The 22490-nt window shown below is 48.7% G+C and overlaps 1 protein-coding gene across 1 annotated transcript in view; it reads left to right on the top strand.

The window, feature by feature from the left end:
• KDM5C (lysine demethylase 5C) overlaps positions 1 to 5702 on the top strand; it is a 33290-nt gene extending 27588 nt beyond the window's left edge. The window contains 10 exon segments of the mRNA XM_036270205.1: positions 246 to 351; positions 1033 to 1391; positions 1996 to 2134; positions 2607 to 2786; positions 2942 to 3079; positions 3264 to 3863; positions 4126 to 4195; positions 4337 to 4410; positions 4412 to 4537; positions 4641 to 5702. Of these exon segments, the coding sequence (XP_036126098.1) occupies positions 246 to 351; positions 1033 to 1391; positions 1996 to 2134; positions 2607 to 2786; positions 2942 to 3079; positions 3264 to 3863; positions 4126 to 4195; positions 4337 to 4410; positions 4412 to 4537; positions 4641 to 5006 (2158 nt within the window). The 3' untranslated portion in view covers positions 5007 to 5702.
• The last annotated feature ends 16788 nt before the right edge of the window (positions 5703 to 22490 follow it).

Here is a 22490-nt window from a genome sequence, read left to right on the forward strand (position 1 = left end):
ACCATCAATTAATTTCTCATCCCCCCTTCCCAAATATGCCCTATATTCCTCTCTTCTAATTCTTCCCCCTCATCATATGAATGCGCTTATATTTTAGAACCTTCCCTCTACCCTGGGCTGCTGGGGGGAACTGAAGCATGAGAGCTCAGGGTGGGAAGGTGTGAGAAAAGGTGTTGGGTCTCAGCACAAACATGGAAGGAGGAAACTGGCTTTGGACCTGAAACCCCACATGTGAAACTTCACAGTCCCCACAGGGTAGCTGGTCTACAGATGACCCTGGCTGAGCTCCGGGCCTTTCTGGACCAGATGAACAACCTGCCTTGTGCTATGCACCAGATTGGGGATGTTAAGGTAAGGAGAGGTGGTCTGGGAGTGCTGCTGAGTGATCAGGGGTAGTGAGGGACCTGAGTAGCAGGCCATGCTTGGTTCCCTTCAAAAGGATCAAGGATTTAGGCAAGACACATGAGAAAATAACGGGAGGTCAGAGGTGAAGGGTCTTGTGACCACCTCTTAGGAATGAGATTTAAGGGACAGGTGGCAGGGGTGTGAGTATAGGATGTAGAGTCAGGGGAAGGTTTCGTGACAGAGGAAAAGGAGGAAATAATAAGGGTGTTTGTGGGCCTGGGAAGCTGAGTCGACTTCAGGAAGGTAGAGAAGGGATAGAGAAGGCTGTGGACACGGGTGTGAGTGTAAGGGTTGTGAGAAGGCCAAGCATAGCAGAGCATGGAGAGGGTTCTGGTGCAATACATCAGAATTCTCCGGGGACTTAACACAGAAACTCCTGACCAGCCCCAGTTGAGAATCTCTTGGGGATAGGGTCCAGGGATCTGCATTTTTAACAAATTCCCCAGGGTATTCAAATAGGCAGTGAGTGTTGGGAACCACTGGGAATGGTGGAGGAGAGCCTAGCCTGTGTTAGGGTCTCTTCCCAGATGCTAAAGGGTGAGAAGGTAGCTGGGCATGGGGAATCTGGTGGTGGGACCTCTAAGTGAGCCCAGCTGAAGAGTTTGTTCTTCATCTGTGTCCTGGTAGGGTATTCTGGAACAGGTGGAGGCGTACCAGGCTGAGGCCTGTGAGGCCTTGGCCTCACTGCCCTCCAGTCCAGGGCTACTGCAGTCCTTGTTGGAGAGGGGGCGGCAGCTGGGGGTGGAGGTGCCTGAGGCCCAGCAGCTCCAGCGGCAGGTGGAACAGGCGCGATGGCTGGATGAGGTGAAACGCACGTTGGCCCCCTCAGCCCGAAGGGGCACCCTGGCTGTCATGCGAGGACTGTTGGTCGCGGGTGCCAGTGTAGCCCCTAGCCTTGCTGTGGATAAGGCCCGGGCCGAGCTACAGGAGCTGTTGACCATTGCCGAACGCTGGGAGGAGAAGGCCCACCTCTGCCTGGAGGCCAGGTAAGTCCAGCTTCTTCCCCTCTCTGTCCTAGCCCAACCTTCAGACGTAATGGAGAAGCCAAAGATGATTCCCATGGGTGGCCTTGGGCACCAGACTCCTGTGTTGGTGTATTGACTTTCCTTCCCTTTTTTGTTCCCTATCTTTTTTAAACTCCATATACACATAGAAGCAGAGGCAGGCTTGTGGGGAAGCAGAGATGGACAGATACCGAGGTATATAGCAGACTAGCTCTGCATGCGGATGTGTGCACACACACGAGCACAAGTACCAACAGGCAGATAGATGGACACATGTTGGTAGGAAGACAGTACACGCAGGGCAGTCTGACAGACTGCAGCACAAGATTAATACCGCAGGTTGTGTGTGTAGGCACTGCTAGCAGGCTGACAGACTGGCGGACAAGCAGAGGCACGAGGGCTCTGGCAGAAGTTGGGTGCGTGCAGTCTGGAGCAAGCAGTGACTGGCAGCCACCCATAGGCAGAATACATGCAAGTAGGCCCATGTGGCAGCCCCAGGGGCTCATGCCAATGTATCTGGTGGTCAGGCTGGGTTTCTGGTCAGGCAGACCACCCAGCCTGAGGCCTCTTTTTTCCCTACCTTTAGGCAGAAGCATCCACCAGCCACACTCGAGGCCATAATCCATGAGGCAGAAAACATCCCTGTTCACCTGCCCAACATCCAGGCTCTCAAGGAGGCTCTTGCTAAGGCCCGGGCCTGGATTGCTGATGTGGATGAAATCCAAGTGAGGACCCTGTCGTCCCCTTCCCTCCACTCCAGACCTTCAGTCCATCCAGGAGAGATGACATACATTGCACTGTGGGTTGGGTTGGCTAGAGAGGAACGGGCACTGCACCTTGTGAAGAGGCAAAATGTGCTTAGTGAGCAGCCCGAGGAGGGGTTGAGAGGCTGGCCTGAGAGAAGAGAGGAGGCTGGCGGGGGTGAGAATGGTGGGGGCAGAGAGGGTACAAGAGGCAAACCACAGCAAAATAACTCGTCTGGTGGTCCTGGGGATTGACTGGGTATCTGGGGGCTGGGCCAATCGATACAGGAGTCACGAGCAAGAGCCAGGTGGGTGTGCTTGTCTTGGGGTGATCCCTGTTTATTCTGCCTTAATATTGCGAGTCCAGTCCACCTTCCCAGCTCAGGGCTGGGCACAGAGCAACATCAGTAGATGTTGGCATGTTGAATTGAGCTTTTTCTTGCCCCTGTCCCAGAATGGTGACCACTACCCCTGCTTGGATGACTTGGAGGGCCTGGTTGCTGTGGGCCGGGACCTACCGGTGGGGTTGGAGGAGCTGAGACAGCTGGAGCTGCAGGTACTGACAGCGCACTCCTGGAGGGAGAAGGCCTCTAAGACCTTTCTCAAGAAGAATTCATGCTACACGCTGCTGGAGGTGAGGCCGGCACCTGACCCACAGCTTCTCCAGCTTCTGGCCTGGCTGTTGTGAGATGACTCATATAAGAACATGTGGTTTTGGGGGTGCGGGGGCCGGGAGGAGGACGGGAGTGGCAGGGGAAGCCCATCACCCCTCCTGTCCGCCTGCCTCAGGTCCTCTGCCCTTGTGCGGACGCCGGCTCGGACAGCACCAAGCGCAGCCGGTGGATGGAGAAGGAACTGGGGTTGTACAAGTCTGACACAGAGCTGCTGGGGCTGTCTGCACAGGACCTCAGGGACCCGGGCTCTGTGGTAAGGCACTTGGGCCAGGTGGAGAGAAGAGCCTGGCGACCACAGTGTCTGAGCTGGGCGACCATGGGCAGACCACTTACTCCCTGGGCCTCATTTCTCCTGGTTTGGGGGTGGGGTGATTTTGGCACCAGACAAGGGAGAGGATGGGTTGCTGACCTCCTCTCCTCTGTCCTGGGCATGGCAGATCGTGGCCTTCAAGGAGGGAGAACAGAAGGAGAAGGAGGGGATCCTGCAGCTGCGACGTACAAATTCCGCCAAGCCCAGTCCACTGGCATCAGCGACCACGGCCTCCTCTGCAAACTCCATCTGTGTGTGTGGGCAGGTGCCAGCCGGGGTGGGAGCTCTGCAGTGTGACTTGTGTCAGGACTGGTTCCATGGGCGATGTGTGTCGGTACCCCGCCTCCTCAGCTCCCCGAGGCCCAGTCCCACCTCGTCCCCACTGCTGGCCTGGTGGGAGTGGGACACCAAATTCTTATGTCCGCTGTGTATGCGCTCACGGCGTCCGCGCCTGGAGACCATCCTGGCGCTGCTGGTAGCCCTGCAGAGACTGCCCGTGCGGCTGCCCGAGGGCGAGGCTTTGCAGTGCCTCACAGAGAGGGCCATCAGCTGGCAAGGTCGTGCCAGGCAGGCTCTGGCCTCTGAGGACGTGACTGCTCTGTTGGGACGGCTGGCTGAGCTTCGCCAGCGGCTGCAGGCTGAACCCAGGCCCGAGGAGCCCCCTACCTACCCTTCAGCCCCTGCCTCTGATCCTCTCAGAGAAGGCAGTGGCAAGGATATGCCTAAGGTGAGTTGCCAAGCCTCGGCACTGTCCTCAAATTTCTGTCTCCCAGCCCTCACCCCGATTTAGGCTCCAGCCCCGTCCCTGAACTTCATCTCCTTTGACCCACCCCCCTCCCCGCGCCCCTCTCTGCATTCTGTTCAGGTTCCTAGACTGTTCCCTGTGTCCACCCTTCTCCAGGAGCGGAGGAGTCCCAAGTGTCGGGTTAGGGGGATGAATAAAACCTGGTTCTTCAGTTACCACTCCCCACTCTTGCTCTCCTTGGCAGGCCCAGGGCTTGTTGGAGAACGGAGACAGCGTGACCAGTCCCGAGAAGGTAGCCCCAGGGGAAGGCTCAGGTAAGAGAGGTAGGTGTAGATGTGGGCAGGCTGTTTATTGGAGATCAGCAGACTTGACACGCATGATCCTCGGCTCTGTCGTGGTAGTGGGGAGGCGATCAATGACAACCTCTAACCCAGCCTGTCTCCACGACCACCCAGACCTGGAGCTGCTGTCCACGCTGTTGCCACAGTTGACTGGCCCTGTGTTGGAGCTGCCTGAGGCAACCCGGGCCCCCCCTAGAGGAGCTCATGTTGGAGGGGGACCTGCTTGAGGTGACCCTGGATGAGAACCACAGCATCTGGCAGCTGCTGCAGGCTGGGCAGCCTCCAGACCTGGAGCGGATTCGCACACTTCTAGAGGTGAGGAAGGGATTGTGGGGAGGGCCAGGAGGTCAGCCCAGCAGGCAGGGAGCCCAGGCCTGACCACTGGCCCACACCTCTTTCTGCCTATTTGTGACGACAGCTGGAGAAGGCAGAGCGCCATGGGAGCCGGGCCCGGGGCCGGGCGTTGGAGAGGCGGCGGCGGCGCAAGGTGGATCGGGGTGGGGAGGGTGATGACCCATCCCGTGAGGAGCTAGAGCCAAAGAGGGTCCGGAGCTCAGGGCCAGAGGCCGAGGAGGCCCAGGAGGAAGAGGAGCTGGAGGAGGAGACGGGGGCTGAGGGTCCTCCCCAACCCTTGCCCACGACTGGCAGCCCCAGCACGCAGGAGAACCAGAATGGCTTGGAGCCGGCCCTAGGGGCCAGTTCAGGCCCCTCAGCCCCTTTCTCTACTCTGAGTCCCCGGCTGCACGTGTCCTGCCCACAGCAGCCGCCTCAGCAACAGTTGTGACAGTGGCTGAGCCTGGCGCAGACCCCAACAGAGACCCCCCCTTGGCCTCAAGGATCCTCTTTCTGACCATCAAGCCTGCTTCTTGGGAGGTGGGCGAGTAGGGGGGATGGCCACCCCCCCACCCCAGCCCACCCCTGAGTCCCTTGACTTTTATATTCTGACTCCAAGGTATTGTTCAGACCTCAGCTCCTGGGGGCCGGCCCCTGGAGTCCCCCTCCCTGGTAGCCTCTAACCAGCATTCCCAGACACCTGAGGCAGATGGACAGACGGATGGGCAAGGGGGCAGGATGTGGCTGGGGCTGGGCCAGCACCATTCCAGAGACAAGGCCAGTGCATATGCAAACTGGGGAACCTCCTCTCCCTTGCCCCAGTTCCAACCCTGGCCAGGCCAGGCTACACTAACCTCACCATCCCCACCCCCACCCCTCTCCCCTAGCCTCCCTCCCTCCTCCTCCCTTCTCCTGACAGATCTGCCCAGGAGGAGGAAACTTCACATAGCTGTGCTCACAGTTTCTTTTAAATGATTCAGTTGGGGCGCTGACCAGAGCTCCTTGCAATCTGAAGAAAGCTTTTGGTGCTTGTCCTCACAACCACCTGGACCTTCCCTCCCTGTTCTCCTTTCCTCCTCCTGGGTTCATGTTGTAATAAAACAAGATTGTTGGTGTGTAATTAATTTGTTTAAAAGGAAAAAAAAAACAACAGCAAAACAAGAAACTTGGTTCCAACTGAAGCCTATTTTAATTTTATTTTATTATTTTCCTCTTGTTAGAAATAAAACCCTTAGCAACATTTTTTGGAAAATTGTTTCTGAAGTGCATTTCTCTGGGAAGGGGTCAGCAAGCCGCAGCCGGGCTGTTGGGAGCGCTAGGGCTGATGCCGCGAGCGCGGGGCTCGGCGACAGTTCTTCCAGGTTCTCCTTAACTGGAGGCAAGACATCCTCCAATCTGCCCCGCTACCCCAACCCTGCTTCCCCATCTTGCAACAGATGGCCCTGTACCAATCACTTAGCTCCTGCAGCAGCCATTGTCTGTGCTCCTCAAGCCCCAGAGGGATTTTTCAGCTTTATTGAGGTGCAATTTACACACCATGAAATTTACCTGTTTTAAATGTACAATTCAGTGGGTCAGAGAGATGTTTCTAAAGCACAGATGTGGTCATGTCACTCTACTGCTTAAGACAGTCTGTGATGCTTCATTGCCCCGAACTCCAAGATTATATATATATACTCTCATTCTTTCTGGAATGCTTTCTGGCCAACCCTTATGCCAAATCAGAGGCCCTCCCCTGATTTTTCTCCACCCTCAGGGGTTCTTGCTGCCCCTGTGAATGGGGACTAAAGCTGAGATAGGTGGTCATTTGCAGCCTGAATTCCCTTTTAAAATACAGCTTTGTTGCAATGTAATTTATATACCATGTAGTTCACCCACGTGGAGTATACAGATCAAAGATTTACATTCTAGTTGCACAGCCATCACTGCAAAAGGTTCTAGAATTGTTTTCATCATTCTAAAAAGAAAGTGCACACTCCTTAGGCATCACTCCCCATTTCCTGTTCCTAGGCCACCAGTAATCTATATGGATTTGCCTATTTTGAAAGTTTTATATAAATGGAATCACAATATGCGATCCTTTGTGACGTCTTTCACTCAGCATAAAGGTTTCAAGCCAAATTCACTTTTAAATGTAGATATTAATGGTATCTTCATATTGGGCAGATTTTTCCCCTTCTGGGCCCCAAAATGAAGGTGTTGGACTAGACCAGGGATCTTCACAGGAGATCAACATATTTTTGTGGGGATTTGCATGCATGTTTTTCTTTTCTAAAATTTATTATTTTTATTTTTGTTACCGATGTTTCTCCTATTTCCCCCATTGATACCTTCCTCCCCCTCTCTGTCCCCAGGTTTGTTGTCCATGTCCATCGGTTATGTGTACATGGATATCAGTTCTATGGTTTATCTCTTCTCCCCCACCCCCTCTTCTGGGGATTGTCATTCTGTACCCTACTTCCACGTCTCTGGGACTACCCTGTTCTTCAGACTGTTATGTTCATTATATTCCACAAATAAGGAAGATCATGTGATATTTGTCTTTCTCTGCTTGGCTTGTTTCACTTAGCATAATAATCTCCAGGTCCCTCCATGTCGTCTCAAAGGATAAGAGATCTTTCTTACAGCTGCATAGTACTCTATTGTGTATATGTACCACCGCTTTTTTATCCATTCATCTACTGATGGACATTTGGGCTGTTTCCAGATCTTAGCTATTGTAAATAGTGCGGCTATGAACATGGGGGTACATATATTCTTTCTGATTGGTGTTTCAGGCTTCTTAGGGTATATTCCTAGAAGTGGGATCACTGGGTCAAATGGAAGTTCAATTTTTAATTTTTTGAGGTAGCACCATATTGTTTTCCATAGTGGCTGCACCAGTCTGCATTCCCACCAGCAGTGTACTAGAGTCCCCTTTTCTCCACACCCTTGCCAGCACTTGTTTGAGGATTTGTTGATGGCAGCCATTCTGGCAAGTGTGAGGTGATACCTCATAGTTTTAATTTGCATCTCTCTGATGATTAGTGACACTGAGCATTTATTCATATGTCTCTTGGCCATTTGTATGTCCTGTTTGGAGAGGTGTCTATTTAGCTCCTCTGCCCATTTTTTAATAGGATTCTTTGTCTTCATTTTGTTGAGTTGTATGAGCACTCTATATATTTTGGAAATTAACCCCTTGTCTGATGTATCATTGGCGATTCTGGTCTCTCATACAGTGGGATCCCTTTTTGTTTTGATGGTTTCTTTTGCTGTGCAGAAGCTTTTTAGTTTGATGTAGTCCCATGTGTTCATTTTTTTCTTTGTTTCTGTTGCCTTAGGTGTTGTATCAGAGAAAATTCTGCTACCCCAACTATGTTTTCCTTTCTGTTTGCTTGGAAGATTTTTTTCCCATCCCTTCACTTTCAACCTATGTGAGTCTTTTGTTTGAGGTGGGTCACTTGTAAACAACATATATGTGAGTCATGCTTTCTTATCCAGTCATCTACTCTGTGTCTTTTCATCGGAGCATTCATACCATTTGCATTTAAGGTGATTATTGATATGTATGTATTTATTGCCATTTTTGTTTAGTGTGTTTATATTTTTCTTCCTGTTTCTTCTACTAATTTCAGCAGTCCTTTTAACATTTCTTGCAGTGTTGGTTTGGTGCTAATATATTCCCTTAGCCTTTTCTTGTCTGGGAAGCTCTTTATTTGACCTTCTATTTTGAATGATAGCCTTGCTGGGTAGAGTAGTCTTGGATTCAGATCCTTGTTTTCCATGACCTTGATTCCTTTCTGCCACTGCCTTCTGGCCTGTAGTGTTTCTGTTGAGAAGTCAGCAGAGAGCCTTATGGGGGTTCCTTTGTAGGCAACCTGTTGCTTCTCTTGCTGCCTTTAGGATTCTCTCTTTGTCTTTAATTTTTGGCATTTGTATTATTATGTGTCTTGGTGTGGCCCTGTTTGGGTTCTTACTTGGGGCTCTCTGTGCTTCTTGAACTTGAATGCCTTCTTCCTTCACCAAGTTAGGAAAGTTTACTGTCTCTATTTCTTCAAATATATTATCTAACCCTTGCTCATTTTCTTCTTCTTCGGGGACTCCTATGGTGCAAATGTTATTATGTTTCCAGTTGTCCCACAGTTCCAGTTATCTTAAGCAGTCTTTCTGTTTTGTTTTTATTGTTTTTTTCCTTTTGATTTTCTGATTGGTTGATTTTTTCTACCCTGTCTTCTAATTCATTGATCCGGTCCTCAGCGTCCTCTACTCTGCTGTTTAGTCCTTCCCATGTATTCTTTATTTCTGCTATGTCATTCTTCATTTCCACTTGGTTGGTTTTCAGTGTTTCTATATCTTTACTCATGGTGTTGATGTTACTCATGCTGTCGCGCTTCCTCAAGATCATGGCTCTGAACTCTCCCTCTGATAACTTGCTTAACTGCATTTTATGTATCTCATCGTCAATAGAGTTCTCTTGTTCTTTCATTTGGGGTTTTTCTTTGTTTCACCATTTTGGCTATCTCAGTGGGTTTTGGAGCCTGCCAAATTTTCCCTGTGGGTGTTGGTGTTCTGCTGTTTGTGGCTCCCTCTACTGGGTTTGGATGAGCATGGGAGGGCCCACGTTAAACACTAGTGTCAAGTACTTTCCTGGGTAGATTTGCCAGCCCAGGAAATATTCAGTTATCCTCTAGCTTTTTGCCTGGAAGTTATTAGTCTCAGTTACTCAGGGCCTCAGAATATAGCCCTGCTGTTCTGCATAAGAGGATTTCCAGAGGGTCGGACAGATAGTGGTTGTTAATGAGTCTCAATTTGCATTTCTTTGACTCACCTGTAAGAGGCTGAATCTGTGAGGGAGGGGCTACTGCTTTTCTCCACAGCTCTGTGAAGGAGCAAGCTGGCCACTGTCCTTTGTGGCTGCGGCTCAGCAAAAACTCTGAGCGTCCTCCAAATCCCAGTTGTCCCCACAGAGATCCCGTCCAGTCTGCTCTCTCTCTACTGGGGCCCCAGGTGAGTGGCTGCAGCAATTCGGTGCTCTGTTCCGGCTCTGCACTGTGGAGCCGCTTGGGGGTTTATCCCCAAGGGCGCTGCTCACAGCTAAGACGGCTGCTGTTCGTGGGCTCCCAGCCCGCCACCCTCTTGCGCCTCTGCAGCTCCTACCAGTGTCCCTGGTATATAGTCCTGTCCCACTGCTTTTCTGTTGCTTTTTTCCAACGATTTGTCTTTATTTTAGTTGTAATTCCCGCTTAGTCCTGGGAAATCGTCTGTGTAGCCTCCATTCACTCCGCGGCCATTTTAATCGCATGCATGTTTTTCTAGCAAGCAGACTAGCCAGCCTGCATCAAATTCATAAAGGCATCCTTGTCCCTCCAAAGACAAGAACCACTCTGTAGTCCTGAATGTTCTGTTTGGTCTGCCCAGGAGGGTACAGAAGAGGAAGCAAGAGCACTGAAGCTATTCAGTGGTGTAGTCCCCCCGTTTCCCATCATGCCTGGTTCCACAATGGCGTTCCTCCTTGGGGGGCTGAGCACCACACCCAGGACTTCAAGGATAAAGACCAGGCCCTGGCGCCTACCTCACCCAGGACACTGCCACTGCCCTTGCTCATGTGAATGCTCAGTGGGCTCATTTCGCTTCACTTCCCATTCCCAAGATTGCTAGTTGGTAGGAACCTAGTGCCCACCTCTCCTGGCAGCTTTGACTGATGGGAGGGTTGGGCTCAGCTCTGCATCCTCTCATCTACAATCCAGACGTCCTGAGCTGTACAAGTAAAGGGAGGCAGGGACCCATGGCTAGTTCTATTCTGGGCCCAGTTTGACCTCAGGCCCCAGCCTGGGGGGAAAGGCTGACCTTTTGCCAGCCCACCTATATGGAATTGATCCTGAAATGGGTTGAAGGAAAGTTCAGCATGAGAGCTGAGGCGGGGATAGGAAAGGACTCAGGCACAGTACTTAACTACTACTCCCCATCTCCAAGGCAGTGACCCCTGCCCCCCCTGCCCTAGGCAGAAGGCCTGACAGGAAGAGACCTGCAACCTGTAGCCGCTCCCAGCCTGGGGAACCTTCAGGGTATGGACCCAGCCCTTGGCGGTTTCCAGCCTTTCCCATCTGGGCAGTGCCCTTGCCCCAACCCGCACAGAGGATGTACATGCCAGGAGCTGTGCAGGAGAGGCCCTGGCCCCCATCCTGCAAGACCCAAATCAAATGTGACCCCTTCCAGAGAGCTCGCTCTGTTTACAGATCTGTTCCTCTTTATCACACTCTCCTAGGAAGAGAGGAGTGACGGGCTGCGGGGAGGGGGCATATGAGCGGGAGATGGGGAGAAAGGATCGCGAAGTAGAGGATATCTTCAATTCAAAGTCATTTTCTACCATAGACACCATCTTGCTGCTGCGTTCTCCCAGGTTGCCACATTCCCAGGGATAGCTCCTGAGTCTGCAGGTGACAAGGGGATGGGAAGAGACATCACTTCTAATGACTTTCCTCAGACCCGACCAACCCCTTCCTTCCCCTCCCTAGTACCTCCACTGTGCCTTCTGTGGCATCTGAAACACTAAGATTAATAGGTCTCTCTCCCATCCCCAAGCTCCCCACGCTGGGAGCTGCGAGAGGGAAGGCAAGGCCCAGGCCTTAGTTCTCTGTCTGCACATCCAGTCCCTGCACAGCCTGGGCTCAGAAAGGACAGCCGGGAGCAACAGTTGGAACCCCACACTGCCTGTGAACTCTGTTCCCTTTGCTCTGCACGAAGCTCATTGGTAAGGGTGCTACCCCATGGGAGTGGGGTCTAGGGTCCGAGGTCCGTGGTCACGGGGGTCTTGAAGGGGCCAACAATGACCATGCTTCCCAGAAGTCCTGAAATTGTGATGGGAGAAGAGGGATTGGAGGCAGAGAGACAGGGCCCCTGCTGCTGGGACATTCACATTCCCGAAAAGGGAAGGGAACAGATCCTTGTGAAGCCCGTCCCGGGTGCAAAGTTCCATGTGAGATATTTGACGAAGTTCCTGTCAGACATGCAGGAAACAGACCCCTCAAAGAACAGGCCTGGCCCAGGGCAGGGCCAGGCAGAGCTGGGATTCCCACCAAGTCTCTGAACGCACAGCCCGTGCTGCGTGACCGACGGGGTCCGCAGGAATCAGCCTGCCCCCAGGAAATCGCTCACGGGGACTCAGTGGCGATCTTTGCTGTGGCCGGTGGGGACTCTGGTGCTGCAGCCAGGCTGGCCTTGTAAGACAGAAGTCCGTATCCTTGCACTTGTGCATAATGTCACTCCAGGCTGGCCTATCCTTATGCATCGCTGTGTAACAGACTACTCCAAAAACTTCATGGCACAAAACAAGTCTCCCATACTTCCTGTAGGTCACGAATCTGGGCACAACTTAGCTGGGTTTCTATTTCAGGGTCTCCCACAAGCTGTAATCAAGGTGTCAGCCGGGGCTGCAGGCATCTAGCTCAAGGCTTGACTGGATCCACGTCCAAGCTCACTCACGTGACTGTTGGCAAAATTCAGTTCCTTGTGGGTTGTTGGATCGAGGACCTCAGTTTCTTTCTAGCTGTCGGTGGGAGGTCACCCTCAGTTTCCTTGTAATGTGGCCTCTCCGTAAGGCAGCTCACAGCATGGATGCCTGCTTCATCAGCGTGATCAGGTGATGAGAGGGAGAGGAGAGACAAGGGAACTGTGCACATGCAAGCTGGAAGTCAGTCTTTATAACCCAATCTCTGAAGTGACATCCCATCACTTTTGCAATATTCTATGCACTGGACATAAGTCACTAGGTACAGAGCACACTTGAGGGGAGGGGATTACACCGGGGAGGTGGGGTCACTGGAGGCTATTTCGGAGACTGACTACTATAGTTCATTCTCTGGCCCCCAATGATTCACGTGCCTTCCAAATGCAAAATACACTCACCCCCTCCCAAGGTCTGTAAAAGTCTCATTCTACTTCAGCATTGCCTCAAAGTCCAGAATCTCAGATGTGAACAAGGCTCGTTGGGTGTATTCCTTAAGTATGGCTCCTTAAGTACTATTTGTCTCCATAGATCTATGCCACTTAAAGAGACAAATGATCTGTCCCTAGCACACCCTGCACACAGTGACGGAACTGGCACAGGATTCTGATTCAAACGGGGGAAATGGGAGACACGAGGACTCACTGCTCTATAGTGATTCTGAATCCAGCTGGGCAAATGGACGTTCCCTGATTAGGTCTCAAGGCCCGGGCATGCTTCTCCATGGCTCTTGGTACCACCCTCCGTGCCTGCCTGCCTTTGTCATGAAAGGTAGCGCATGTATGCAGCTGAGTAATGTTTCCGGTCTACTTCCTGCCAGTAGAAACAGGGGAGTCCGATGTACTGTCTCTAATCAGCTGCCCCTGGGCAATTAGTCCATAGAGGGGCCCAGTGCTTCTGTGCTGTTGGCAGGTCGGACACTCAGCAGTGGCTCGAGCCACAGTGGCCTTGGTGAAAGTACATATTGTGTAGTTCATGCATCCACTCCATGCCTGCCACCATGCTGTTTTGTTCAGGAGTCCATTGGGTAAGGACAAGGGGTAACAGATAGAGGTTGACTGACATCCACAGAACAGGACATCTTGTCGGTCTGATTGAGACCCTCCTTTACAGTGGATTCTCTCTGGTGCTCATTTATGTGGGATGTGAATATCCTCTCACTCTGTGCTTCTGCCCCAGACCTTACCACCAACATTTCAATCCCGTTCTTTCCAAGTCCGTGACAATCTAACCAAACCCTTAGAAACTACACGAGGTCAGTGGAGATCTATACCTCTGACCATCTTTGCCATCAGCCAACCCTCCTACTGGGAAAGTTTCCCTTCTCACTGTCCTTCAGGATCAACCCTAAGTGGGGCTGTAACACTGCAGAACCATCTGTGAGCCAAGCTTAAATATTGGATTCCTGAGTCGTCTGCTCACAGGGAAAGCGCCAGAGGCCTCAGGTGTGAGTGAGACGGCAGTGCAGCTGGTGGGAAGAGGATCCAGCTACTCAGGTGACGCACTTGTGTCTTCCAGACCTGCTTGTATAAACCTATTCCATTTGCTGCACAGGGACAAACACCCTTGTGCTTTGATGAGACAGTTTAACAGCTCACACGGTGTCCCATGCTCAGGCATTCATTCACAAAACAGACCTGCTTTTCCACTTTAATTTTTCTCTGCTTCTGAGACTCCTATTATCATGGTGTGTCCACTTCTAATTTTAGCCTCCATTTCTTTAGTCTTTTAAAAACTATTTTGGCCCTGGCCGGTGTGGCTCAGTTGGTTGGGCATCATCATCTGCATCGAGAGGCTGCTGGTTCAATTCCCGGTCAGGCACATGCCCAGGTTTCAGGCTTGAGCTCCCACAGGGTGTGTGCAGGGGGCCGCTGATCTATATTCTGCTGTCACATCAATGTGCTGCTCTCTCTCCCTCTCTCCCTCTCGCTCTCTCTCTCTCCCTCCCGTCCCTTCCTCTCTAAAAAAAAAATCGATAAAAAAATATTTTGTATCTCTTTATACTTTCCTGTCGATTTTTCCACTCACTAATTTGTTCTTCAGCTATAGCCCTCCTACCCTCTACGCCATCCATGCAGTGCCTACTCCAAGAATGTGTCCAGAAACTAGGGAAGTTTCCACAGGCTGGGAGTTAGGATTTCCTGGGCCCAATATGAGAAGGACTTAGGCCAACACTTAGGTGGACCACAGTGAGTTGAGGTCACATGAACTCGGAACCAGGATCCATCCAGTCTCTTTAAAAGGTCTGGATATTTCCTGTCCCCAGGGCACAGTTCCGCCGGCTGCAGGTCCCTACGGGGAAAGCACCGAGGGAGACTCTAGCATACATAGCTGTGAAAAGCGTAGCAAGGTCCCTCTTCAAATGTACCCTCCCCTTCATTCTGGGGCTCTAGTCCATGAACTGAGGGAGAGGCTAGGACTCTACATTCTGAGGACTAGATCAGGACTCCATTTGCTAGACTAAATTTTTCTTGGTTATATAAATCAAATAGGACCTTATTAGCTTGTTCATCTCTAAAAAAATTTAAAAAATTATTTTAAAGAAAGAAAAAAAATAGATTGTTCATCTCTTTTGGAACTAGAGAAACCATGCTAATTAGCAACCGCTACAGATCCTAAGTCAAACCATTCTGATTACTGCAAAGGCTCTGCTGCCCATTATAGGAACCAGACACAACATGTCTTTGGAGGTGACCCATTGAAATCAGGGGCCTATTATCATGGTCGCTCACTATGACCCTGACACAGAAAAACAACACTACAATGCTTTTTTTTTTCTTCTTTATATTGATTTTAGAGAGAGAGGAAGGTAGAAAGAGAGAGAGATAGAAACATCGATGAGAGAGAACATCGATTGGCCGCCTCCTGCATGCCCCCCACCGGGGATTTGGCCCACAACCTGGGCATGTACCCTGACTGGGAATTGAACTGGCGACCTCTTGGTGCATGGGTCGATGCTCAACCACTGAGCCACACCGGCCGGCCTGCAATGCTTTTTTTTTATCCTCACCCGAGGACATTTTTCCATTTTTTGTTCAGAGTGGGAGGAAGAGAGAGAGAGAGAGAGAGAAACATCGACGTGAAAGAAACGCATCGAGTGGCTGCCACCCGCACAACCCAACCAGGGCTGGGGACAAACTGCAACTGAGGTACGTGCCCTTAGCGGGACCCGGGTCTCTTCAGACCACAGGCCAATGCTCTAACCGCTGAGCCAAACCGGCCAGGGCCGGCCTGCAATGCTTTTTAAGAATAAATACTGATGCTGCCTGGCTGGTGTGGATCAGTGGATTGAGCATCGTCCCATGGATAGGGCACCTGCCAGGGTTTCTGGCTCCATCCCCAGTAGGGGGCATGCAGGAGGCAGCTGATCTATGCGTCTCTCTCACGTCAATGTTTCTATCTCTCCCTTCCTCTCTCTCTAAAAAAAAAAAAAAATCAATAAAAACATGTTTAAAAAAAAAGAATAATGATGCTCACTCATGTTAGTTAAGGTAAAGTTAGCTTCTGAGACAAAAAAAATAACCTCCGTGATTTAAGACAATAAAAGTTTAGTTCTTGCTCCTGTAATATTCTAAAAGAGATGTTAATGGTTGGGCTTCCTTCTTCTAAGTGATGATTCAGAAGCCTGGGCACCTCTGTCTAGAAAGTATGAAGTCTTCAAAACGTGGTTCCCACTGTACTTCTGTCATCTCCACCCCAGACAATCAGAAGAGGAAAAGACCACCTGGGAGGATTTTATGAGCTAGGCCTGAATGTGTACTTCTGTTCACATTCTGTTAGCTAGAATCACATAGTGGTTATCCCCAACTGCCAGGGACACTGGAAAATGCAGTCTGGATTAGTCCCGAGGAGGAAAAGGAAACAGACTTAATAACCACCTAGCTAGTCTCTGCCACACTGCATCATGTATTTCTCAAAGCCCTTGTGACAGGAATGTCCGCATAGTTGGGGGTGAGTTACATGGGTTGCACACGATAAATTGATTCCAACTTTCTTATTGCTCTAGACATTTGGAAGGCACTATGCTCACCGCTGCACCACCGCCAGCATGTGGATCCCTCCCTCTACAACGTACATCTGGTATTTTAACGCAGGCTACTGTGGAGTCCAGGTTTCATTCAACCAATAGAATAAATCTTATAAATACTCCTAGCTGCTTCAGCTAACATACTACATCAACCATTGCTAATAAGAGTACCCATATTGAAAAGTTTGGTCCTACCAAAATCAGATAAAAACATCACAAGAAAAGAAAATTACAAATCAATATCCCTTATGAATATAGATGCAAAAATCCTCAACAAAATTCCAGCAAACTGAACCCAATAGCATATTAAAAGGATTATACACCATGACCAAATGGGATTTACCTCAGGAATTCGAGTGGTTCAACAGCAGAAATCCGATCAAGGTTATACATCACATTAACAGAACAAAGGAAAAAACCTACAAGATCATTGATGCAGAAAAGACATTTTAGACATAGAAAAGACATAGAAGTAATCAATTCATCAAAGTTGCAGGGTACAAGAACAACACATAAAAATCAGCTGTGGTCCTGGCCGGTTGTCCAGTGGTTAGAGCATCAGCCTACAGATGGAAGGTCATAGGTTTGATTCCTAGTCAAGGGCATGTACCTGGGTTGCAGGTTTGTTTGTTTTTTTATCCTCACCCAAGGACATTTTTCCATTTTTTTGTTCAGATAGGGTGGGAGGGAGAGAGAGGAAGAGAGAGAGAGAGAAACATGGATGAGAAAGGGACACATCCAGTGGCTGCCATCCGCTCGACCAACCAGGGCCCAGGGCCGGGCACAAACTGCAACCGAGGTACGTGCCCTTAGCGGGGACCGAACCCGGGTCTCTCTGGACCGCAGGCTGACTCTCTAACCGCTGAGCCAAACCGGCCAGGGTGACTGGGTTGCAGGTTTGATCCCTGGTCCTTGTCGGGGTCGTGCAGGAAGCAACCAATTGATGTGTCTTTCTCATGTCAATGTTTCTCTGTTTCTCTGTTTCTCTGTTTCTCTGTTTCTCTCTCTCTCTCTCTCTCTCTCTCTCTCTCTCTCTCTCTCTCTCTCTCTCCCTCCCTCCCTCCCTCCCTCCCTTCCACTATCTCTAAAAGTCAATGGAAAAATATCCTCAGGTGAAGATTAACAACAACAAAAATCAGCTGTGTTTTTATATGCTAGCAATGAGCAATTGAAAACTGAAATTAGGAAAGAAATTCCTGTTACAATAGCATCTAAAAAAAATACCTAAGAATAAGTTTAACCAAGGAGATAAAAGACTTGTTCAGTATATTGAAAACTATAAAACATTGCTGAAAGAAATTAAAGGAGACCTAAATAAATGGAAAGACATCCTGTGTTTATGGATTGGTAGATTTCACATTGTTAACATGTCTATACCACCCAAAGCAATCTACACATTAACATGATTGCTATCAAAATTCCAACAGCCCTTTGCAGAAATGTACAAATGTCAATCCTCAAATTTATATGGAATTGCAAGGGGCCTTGAATAACCAAAACAATCTTGAAAAAGAACAAAGTCAAATGGCCAAGTGGTTTCTGACAAGTGTGCCAAGACCATTTAATGGAGAAAGGATAGTCTCTTTTTAAAAAAAAACAAACACGTTTTTATTTATTTTTTAGAGAGAGGAGAAGGGGGAGAGAGATAGAAACATCGACCGGCTGCCTCCTGCACTTCCTCTACTGTGGATCGAGCCCGAAACCCGGGCATGTGACCTGACTGGGAATCGAAAGGGGACCTCTCAGTCCATGGGAGGAGGCTCAGTCCACTGAGCCACACCCACTGGGCAAGGATAGTCTCTTCAAAGGTGGTGCTGGCACAACTATATTTCCACGTGCAAAAACAAAGAAGTTGGACCCCCTACCTTACACTATATACTATTAACTCAAAAGGGATCAACAACCTAAATACAAGAGCTAAACCCATAAAACTCTTAGAAGAAAACATGGGGGTGAATCTTCATGACTTTGTATTTGCCAACAGATACTTAAGTATAACACCAAAATCATGAGCAACAAAAGCAAAAATAGATAAATTGGACTTCATTAAAATGGAAAAACTTTGTGTATTAAAGGACATTATCAAGAAAGTAAGTCCTGACTGGTGTGGCTCAGTTGGCCGGGCATGTCCCGTGCACCAAAGGGTTGCTGGTTCGATTCCCAGTCAGGGCACATGCCCAGGTTGTAGGCTCAATCCCTGGTGGGGGGCGTGCAGGAGGCAGCAGATCCATGTTTTGCTCACATTGATGTTTCTCTCTCTCCCTCTCCCTTCCTTTCTCCCTAAAAATCAACTTTTAAAAATTAAAAAAAAAAAAAAGAAAGTAAAAAGATAGCCTACAAAATGGAAGAAAATATTGCAAATCATATATTTTATAAGGATTTAAAATCCAACATATAAATAACTCCTACAACTCAATGATAAAAGGACTAACAACCCAATTTAAAAATGGGGGAAAGATTTGAAAAGGCATTTCTCCAAAGAAAATATACAAATGACCAACAAGCACTTGAAAAATCGCTCAACATCATTAGTTATCAGGAAAATCAAAATCAAAACCACAAGGAGATACCACTTCACACCCACTAGATGGCAGTAACAACAAAAACAACACTGGAAAGAGTGTGGAGCAATAGGAAATCATTGTCCATTGATGGTGGAATGTAAATCGGTGCAGCCACTGTGTAAAACATTTGGGCAGTTTCCCAAAAAGTTTGACAGAGAACTACCATATGATCCAGCAATTCCACTCCTAGGTATACACCCAAAAGGATTGAAAACAAGTACTCAAACAGATACAGGTACAGAAATGTTTGTTGCAGCATTATTCACAATAGCCAAAAGGTGGAAACAACCCAAGTGTTAATCAACAGCTGAATTTAAAAATGTGATATCTCTATATATACATACTGAAATATTGTTCAGCCATGGAAAAGAATAAAGTTCAGACACATGTTGCAACATGGATAAACCTTGAAAGCATTATTCTAAGTGAAATAATCCCAACACAAAAGGACACTTACTGTATGATTCCACTTAAATAAAATAGCTAGAATAGGCAAGTTCATAGAATAGAAAGTAGGTACAGTTACCGGGAGTGGGGGAGGGGAGACTAGGGAGCTATTGCTTCATGAGTGCAGAGCTTCTGCTTGGGATGATGAAAAAGTTTTGGAACAGATAATAGTGGTGGTGGCACAACATTGTGAATGTAATTAATTCCACTTAATTGCATGCTAAAATGGCAAATTTTATGTTACATATGTTACCACAATAAAAAAGTTTGCCTTGATCTAGAGTTGCATTTTATTTCTCTCTAATCTATCATCCATAAAAGCAATTCCCACACATATTAGTGAGGTTTCTGCTAATATAAATTAGTTGTATCTGTAATTTTTGTGAATATGCAGGCTTTCTCCTCACAGGTCTGACTCTACTTCCCTTGGGACATGCAGGAATCTGAATGAATCCTGTAATGGGTATGGAAGCATCTAGGGGTTGGACTTGAGAATGATTAGCCAAATCGTTAGAGGGTCCCTAAGTCCTGCAGGTCCAGCCCCATTGAACGGGGGAAGGGCGGTTGCTTCTGCCGCCAGGTGGGGCTCAGTGGAGCTGGGGCTTAGGGAACTCGGATCTTTCCAAATCAACCAGCTGTTTCTATTCCAGTTCCCAAGGGCCCACTTCCCCCCATCAGTGGGGATTTCACATGAGAGACCTGGAGCTCTTGTGAATTCAACCTGCAGGACGTGCCTTCATGTCTGATTTCAGACTGCATCAGTTCTGTGACTAGAAGAGATAAAGAGATTTCTTGTTTTTTAATACAGATGATTTTTTTAGAGCAATTTTAGGTTCAGCAGAGTATGAGAGGCCTTGTTGTTCCACATCCTTACCAATCCTTGATACAGTCCATTTTGAACTCTGCCGATCTGAGCGGTGTGAAATGATATCTCATGTAGTTTCAGTTAGCATTTATTTCTCTGATAGCTCATGAAATTACTGGCCATCTGGGCATTCTTTGGTGAAATGCTCATGCAACTCTTTCGCATATTTCTCTTGAGTATCTAAATTTCTTTTGTTGAATTGTAGGACTTAATTTTATAATCTGCTTTTGCACTGTTAATGATATTTCTGGATAAAAAGAAGTTATCAGTTTTAATGTAGTCAGTTTTATAAGTCCGTTCCTTTTATTATTAGCCATCTTGGTATCTTATTTAAGAAAACATATTATTCTCCGATGTTATCTTCTTTGCTTTCCACATTAGGTTTATAATTTACCTGCCAATTATTTGATTTTTAGATATATAATGTGAGGTAAACATCCAATTAAGTGGTTTTCTATCTGGACACCTAAATTGTCCCAACATCATTTATTGAAAAGACTGCCCGGCATCACTGTTCTCTGCTGCCACGTTCTTGTTAAATCAAAGCCTGCAAACACGCATGGGTATTTTTCTGAGCTGTTTGTTCCTCTAGGCTAGTTTTCTATCCTTGTGCCAATACTAAGCCCTACTTACTGTAGCTTTATTTACAAATCTGAACATCTGAGAGAGCAAGTCCTCCCACATTGTTCTTCTTTAGGAGTCATGGCTATCTTTGGTCTTTTTCATTTGTATATAAAGTTTGGAATCAGTCAACTTTCAGGAAACAACTCTTTAACTGGAACTGCATTGAATTTGTAGCTCAAGTGGGGAGAACTGATATCCTTGAAATATTGAGTCTACCTGTCTATGAATATTGTATACCACTCCATTTGTTCATATATTTAATCTCTCTTTTAAAATTATAGTTTTTTTTTTATCCTTACCCGAGGACATTTTTCCATTTTTTGTTCAGGTAGAGTGGGAGGAAGAGAGAGACAGAGAGAAACATTGATGTGAAAGGGACACATCGAGTGGCTGCCACCCGCACAACCAACCAGGGCTGGAGACAAACTGCAACTGAGGTACGTGCCCTTAGCGGGAACCGAACCCGGGTCTCTCTGGACCGCAGGCTGATGCTCTAACCGCCGAGCCAAGCCGGCCAGGACACACTTCCAGAAATTCCCGTCAACATGGCAGGCAGGTACGTGCAGTACTCACATCCTCCCGCAACCAAATCAAAATTATAACTAAACTACAGAATAACCATCATTGAGGAAAGCCTGAAATCTAGCTGAACAGCAGTCCGACAACTAAGGACACAGAGAAGAAACCACATTGAGACTGGTAAGAGGGGCAGAGACACAGAACGGACAGGTCCCACAACCACATGTGGCGGACAAAAATCGAGAGGGATATCTCAGCTGCAGAGGTTTTCCCCCTTTGGAGTGAAGGGTCCGAGCACCACACCAGGCCCCCAGCCCAGTGCCAGGAGGAGAAGTCCCCATAACTTCTGACTGTGAAAACCAGGAGGGATTGTGGCTGAGTGAGAGGGAGGGCTTCTTGAGTCCCAGATGTTCCTCTTAAAGGGCCTGCACACAGACTTAGACTCACTCGCTCTGAACTCCAGCACCAAGGCAGCAGGTTGAAAGGCACCAGGGACATACAGGGAGGAACTAAATTTTCTGGCATCGGGAACAGAGATGGAGGGACAGGTTTCTTCCAGACAGAGGTGCTGGCCGAGGCCACTGTTCCTTTTCTGAGCCATCAGGCAGGCACCATAACTGAGTCTCCATCAAACTAGCTAACTCTGTTTGCCCCACTCTGATGATTCCCGGAGACCCCATCCCACCCAACTTTTGAGCCCACTCAAGCCACTTCCAGTGGTGTTTCCATATAAATGACCTCTCTTTGGACTTTTCTAAAATCTCTCAAACCACAAACTAACAGCATTTGGCCTCGGTATGTCACATACCTCTTCACAAAGTGGCCCCAGGCCTGGCACTAGTGGCAGCCAGCCTTGGTTTGCAGCTTGGCCCCTCCCAGGCCCCTCCAAGCCCAACACAAGTAGCAGTCATCTGAAGATCACTTTGTAGCTCATGCCAGGTGACCCAGGGCAGGGCACAGGTGGCGGCTGACCTCAGTCTGCACCTCCTAGGAGGCTCCATACCAGCGCACCCAGTGGACAGCGTCAGACCACGCTGGACAACCACACAACCACCTCCACAAGTGACATACTCAAGGGCAGTCTGAGCGGGCACCGAAGCCCCAATGAAATGAGTCCTGCTCCATGGGGTCGGCCCCTGCACAGCAGCTCCTCTGCTGTAGTTGCAGCTGGTCCTCGCACCTCATCAGCCTTGGGGTAAACCTTCCCTCTGAGGTGCCAACAGCAATCAAGGTTCAATTACAACAGGGGGGTGCACACAGCCTATATGGGGGGGCATACCTGGGGCACCCAGCTTGGGTAACTGAGGAGGCTATGCCACTGGGCCCTACAGGACACCTGCTGTATAAGGCCACTCTATCAAGATCTGGACAAGTAGCAACTCTATCTGATACATAGAAACAAA

This window comes from Molossus molossus, unplaced genomic scaffold (genome assembly GCF_014108415.1).
Source record: "Molossus molossus isolate mMolMol1 unplaced genomic scaffold, mMolMol1.p scaffold_m16_p_2, whole genome shotgun sequence".
Classification (NCBI taxonomy): domain Eukaryota; kingdom Metazoa; phylum Chordata; class Mammalia; order Chiroptera; family Molossidae; genus Molossus; species Molossus molossus.